General features: G+C 32.7%; 1 protein-coding gene across 1 annotated transcript; it reads right to left on the bottom strand.

The window, feature by feature from the left end:
- Nucleotides 1-804: 804 nt before the first annotated feature.
- Nucleotides 805-5,022, bottom strand: LOTGIDRAFT_155230 (hypothetical protein; the record flags this gene model as incomplete). Its single annotated transcript, XM_009066809.1, has 4 exons — nucleotides 805-846; nucleotides 1,016-1,142; nucleotides 2,670-2,832; nucleotides 4,872-5,022. 4 exons carry the CDS (start codon nucleotides 5,020-5,022, stop codon nucleotides 805-807), a joined length of 483 nt encoding a protein of 160 aa, XP_009065057.1.
- Nucleotides 5,023-5,702: the final 680 nt, after the last annotated feature.

Genomic DNA, 5,702 nt, shown 5'->3' with positions numbered 1-5,702 from the left:
ACGATTATCATTGAAACACCACAGAAACAGTTTGATCATAAAAATCACGTCGTTACCATGACATTATCTCTGACAACCATAAACGGAAATAGAGTGATTTCACTTCTATGAAAGAATTGAATCCAGTACAAGCAAGTTTATCTGTTTAATTTGTCAAGTCGGTGGATGCAATTTATTTCATAGTTTCGATGATTTCTATCCGTTGTATGCTCATTGAATTACTGATAGCTTCTATTTTCATCATTCCGACGTGGCTAGTGCCTTAAAGTCAGAATGGTGCAAGTAGAAGATACACAATTTCCAATGCCTAGAAAATGGAATCCATAAATGTCATAAATACAATAATAAAATATTTTCATTGTTAACATAGTGATACAATACATCAATTGATGAGCGATATAGAAATATTAAAACAGAACCTGAATCATGTTGCTGCTCAGGAGTTTCACGCGATGCGATCATCAGCCAAATGACTTATTTTCAGTCTACATTCCTACTGAGGTTAGACAAGTAGAACTTATTCTCATGTCCATATTTCCAGTTCGGAATGATTGTTTAAAGATGTGGCATTAATAATGTTATAAATATATTGTTTTAGAAATGAGTCGGCGTAAGTCGTGAAATACTTTTTGACACAAATTGATATTTGTTTAAGTTTGTCTACTTGACTTGGCTTATTTATTGGAGTCTCCTACTTTACGTGACACTCTCAAGTTGAGCTCTAAATGAGGCTGAACTATTCATCATTATGGATCAATCAATTTCGAAGAAACAAATAAATGAAGAATTGTAATGCGAGAAACTCTAATTGAGATCCTCTTGCCAATGAACTAATTCTGAACAATTCTAAAATAAAGAAGGTGAAGCGGTTGATTAATGCTGCCAAGAGAACAACTACTCCCTTTTTATAGAATCTGAAACAGCCTATATAGAATGGCTTTTGTTAGTAATCCAATAGACCGATGACTCTGTTGGTGGACAGGATTTTCTCTGATCTCATTCCTCAATCTGTTACCTTAAAGTCCGTGTCGAAAATCTTTCTTGAATTACAATCCATTTTAAAATTTCCTGAGACTAAAGACGCCAACATGGCGCGACATGCGTCTACTTTCGGAGAACGATATGCCACCAACTGGGCATACCTTTATAATGATGTTATTGTACATGACCAATACCTTTAATTGTGGTATATTAATTGCAATATTGCGTTTTTTTCTGGATAGAAGATTTCCTTTAATCGAAGCCATAAGGAACGGGAATTTATATGATTTCCTTAGATAAGTAAAAATCACCGCTAATGATACAATTATGCCTACAGTGAGATAATTATGGTAATGATAGTCATTGCATATTTGTCATTAAGAATGTAGTAAGAAAAAGATTTGCTGTGAAGGCTTTACTAAAGAGAACTAAAGAGTATATGTCGTTTCAGTACGATCTTCAGTCGTAGTCGTATTCTATGGTTCCTTTCCATTTTTGGAAATTGTTATATGCCGAATTATCACGTTAATGAATGAAATGTAATTTGCGATAAAGCCACCATATTTTAATAATATGTTTTCTTGGTTTTTTTTTTTTGCAAAATTACAAACTTAAATTAGCCAAGTAACTTTTTCTTTCTAACAGACGCAACTCTATTTTACGATGTCACTGCAGTCAAATGCCAAGTGCTGCATTCAGATTCAAGCCTTTTTACCGACAATGCCTAAAGATGTAATTGTGCTCAATTATATTTGTTATTATTATTCGTGGCAAAAGGAAACTGTAATGTGTACCTTAAGATAATGGGATAAAAATTCATATGGAAGAAAATCGTTTTAACATAAGACATTGTAAATGAAATTGATGTATTCTTCAGACTAGTTATAATATGTGACTGTTTTACATAATGTCAAAATTTCTGTCTGTATGAACTCTTGGGGAGAACTGAATGTTTTGATAAAACTCGAGCCCGTGACAATGACGCCTTATCTCCAGTACAGTCAAGTCATATACATAGACATACATAGATAAGTAGACACGTATTCCTTTGTGTGGTAGTCTATATTATTACCTTCATTTCTGTGATCCTGATAGAGAAAGTAATATCGACGTAAGTAGATGCAATGTTCTTTGGCACATAAAAACATAAGATAGTAAGAAGGTGCCATTTTCTTTGGTAGCAAGCTACGTAAGTAGATACTATGTTCTTTGGTACACCGTTATGTAACGAACTCAATTTTCAAAGATACGTAAGAAGATGCAATGTCATGTTATGTTACAAAGTTATGTAGGACGATGAATTTTCTTGGCACAAAGCTGTAAGGTGTAATTTTTTTTAACACAAGCTACATGGAAGGTGCAAATATATTTGGCACACAGTTACGTAAGAAGATGTGATGCTCTTTGACACACAGCTACATAAGTACATATAGATTCAATATACTTTGGTTCAAAGCTACGTAAATAGATTCAATGTTAATTGGCACCAAGCTTCGTAAGTAGATTCAATATTCATTGGCAAACAGCCGATTAAGTAGATTCGATATTCTTTGGCACCAAGCTACATGTAAATGGTAAAAAGCTGCGAAAGTAGATTCAATGTTTTCTGTCACAAAGCTACAGACACAACAAGTTGGTTTTGAGGCATGAAACGCTAGAACTTAATAAATACGAAATGTTAAGCTTACCTTCCCTCAAGTGCTGCTATAGTCACAAATGGAAAACCAAAAGCACACATTCCAAGGTCTGCTAACGACAAATTGAGAATCAAGATACTGCTTTTTATCCGTAACGATTTAAACCGACAAAACACAACCCATACTATAAGGTTTCCTATTAATCCCAATATTCCTGTAAAGAAAATAATTACCTTATTATTGCATAATGAAATATACTCAATTTACCACCCCAAAGGAAATAACAAAATCAGGTCAAACAGAATTGTATTACATTGTTCGGAATTGCTGTTTGAAACGTGTTCATTATTGGGCTCATTAGATGGCACAGGTTTTGACGGTTTTTGGAAGAATTTTTTTAAATAAATTTAAAAAAAAAATTTTTATGTTTCACTTTTCCATGGTTACCACCAAAACGAATAAACAAAAATGAAAAAATCAAAACATTAGATTTTTTGCATTATAATTGTCTTCTGAGATGTCAAGTTTGACGGAGATTGATTCATTCAACTATCTTATGTCGAGGTTTGAAATATCCAATTTTCATGACATGTTTGAAGGGCTTTCAAAACATTAAAAAAAATCTGAAGGACATAAAATCAGCTTTGAACTGAAAGGAAGAAATCTTCATAAAATGCACAACCGTTCTCAAGAAATCCGTTTTTCATATAATTATTCCATACTTTCATAACATGAAATAGACCAGTCAACGCCCTTATGAAACATCATAGAAAAACGTTCGATTTTTGAATAGCTGGTAATAATGCTATTTGGTTGAAATATGCCATTTTTAAGAAATATGCAAGTTTTTAGCCGAAATGGTCGTTTATTTTTGGAAAAGGAGACTACGTTCTGTTTAAAAGAGTATCATTGTTGCAAAGATTAGCGATTGTTTTCTGGTTATATGTCAACAAACGTGACATAACGTCATGAAAGAAAATGGCGGCTTCCATGCGTTGACGGCACTGGCAAGTGACGTTGATATTGTTTCAAGGCAAACTAAGAGAGAAACAACAACAAAAACCTGCAATGAAGGAATGTTTGTATATATTCATTAGAGATCACAAATTCTTAAAACTTATTATTCCTTAAATAAGATTAAATCGTAAGGACTGTTTTCAATTAAAAGACAATTTTGAAATTGTCCAATAGACAAAAAAGAAGAAATGATAATTCAATAGAAAAAAAAGTTTTCCATATATAATAACATGTATATTCTAAATGTATTAATTTGACATTAGAGACTGATAAAACTATATAGCCATCTAATTTGTTATAAGAGACAGAAAATTCAAATATACATTTGGAAAATTACTTTTCTTCCAATAGATTGGATCTAATGAGAAAATAATTCCTGATTGTAAAATATTATCTTTACGTGTCATTAAACGTTTGTTTTCAGCCTCATCTAGGTGAATAAGTTCCGGACCCGTAAATAGGCATCTTCAAAATGTCAAGATATTGCGACCTTTGCTGCAATAGTCACCTTTCTTGTATCACGGAAGTTTGTAAATGAGGCGATTTGTTTGGAATTCATAATGTCTACAATCTTTCTATGGGGGCTCTGAGAACATGTTCTAAGCATTGTAAATAAGAGAACTAAACTCACTGAACCACATAATAAAGACGCAAATTCCATGAAATTACATAGAAAGTACCAATTGGTTCTATTCGATTTGAAAGATATCGATTACTTGTTTTTTACTCACAATTTATATTTTTACGTGTATGTTAAATTTGTCATGTCTATCTGTGACATATGCCATAGAAATGACGTTTTTCTAATGATAGACCGCGAGGCAATTCTAGTTTTAAGATTCTTTTCGCATCAAATAGTTTATTTACTTGTAAAAATTTAAAAGTATGCCTGTTTTTGTAAGATTAAGTTTGCCTGAGGTTTGTTTGCTTAATCCTGTCTCATGAGAATAATTTAGCGTTTTCAAATTTCATTACATTCAGTTCATGTTAATTCCCAACAATACGTTCCAGAATGCAAATCTCGTTCGCCTGCAATCAAAATTAAAATTGCTAGTGGAAGTGATAGGTCGTTATTAACATAGTTGCTGACAAATTCGTCACTTTCTCTGATATTCATTTTCTTTAATTGTATGTAAACTAGGGGTCTGTTTTCGTTTTGGAAAGTAATATGAAGGTTATCTTTTGTTAAACATAATCTACACTTCTTATTAGAAGTAAAGCAATCACTCGTTATACGTTCATTGTCTTTTTCATTGGCTTCAATTGCTGATAGGACATTTCTACTTACTTCACATATATAGTCGCACGATAAGCATTGAATAATTTGAGTTATCGCATCATCATTTGTAACCATAGCTGTGAGACCTTTCGCTGGCACATTGAACATGTTTTCATTAACAATTGATGCAGCAAAACGTTTTGTTAAATGAACGAAAGGTTGGTGTTATTCTGTCACTGGCTCTGCCACATTCAGAAAAAAAACACTATTATAAAGGTAACGAGGCCATCAAATAAGATTGATCAATAATCAATTTTCCATTAAGTTGTTTCTGTACAAAGTGACATTTAGTTAATGATGTGGAATATATTTATCTGGAATAGATTTCCTTGCCTATATACAATACACTAATATATCAAACCAATACTTTTCCAACTGTCGAGGGATCTTTAACGTGCAGTCTCAGCCTGTACGTGTTCTAGTCGAATGACAAGAAGCTTTTTTCACGCCAGCCCTTCCTTCAGTCCTACTCTATATCGGCACCCATACAATCAAGAACTGTTTTGCTACTTAAAATAAAGTGTAAAATAATACAAACAAAGAACATGTACAAAGAAACAGCCTAGATGAGAACTTGAGTGGTTTGTACCTAGAAAATGCTGAACTGTCACCTCAAAATATCCTGGAAATCATGAAAATCCAGGACATCAATGCATTAATATACCAAATTAGTTGATAAAACAGAACTTCGTCATTTCCAAAAATTTGATGGAGCAAGGCGATAAAACTTATTTCATTATTCATTATTCAGGCCATTCAGGAACTTCGTGGTTATTATATATTATGTC

This window comes from Lottia gigantea (assembly GCF_000327385.1).
Source record: "Lottia gigantea unplaced genomic scaffold LOTGIsca_8, whole genome shotgun sequence".
NCBI lineage: Eukaryota > Metazoa > Mollusca > Gastropoda > Lottiidae > Lottia > Lottia gigantea.
This window is presented reverse-complemented; position numbering and strand designations above follow the sequence as displayed.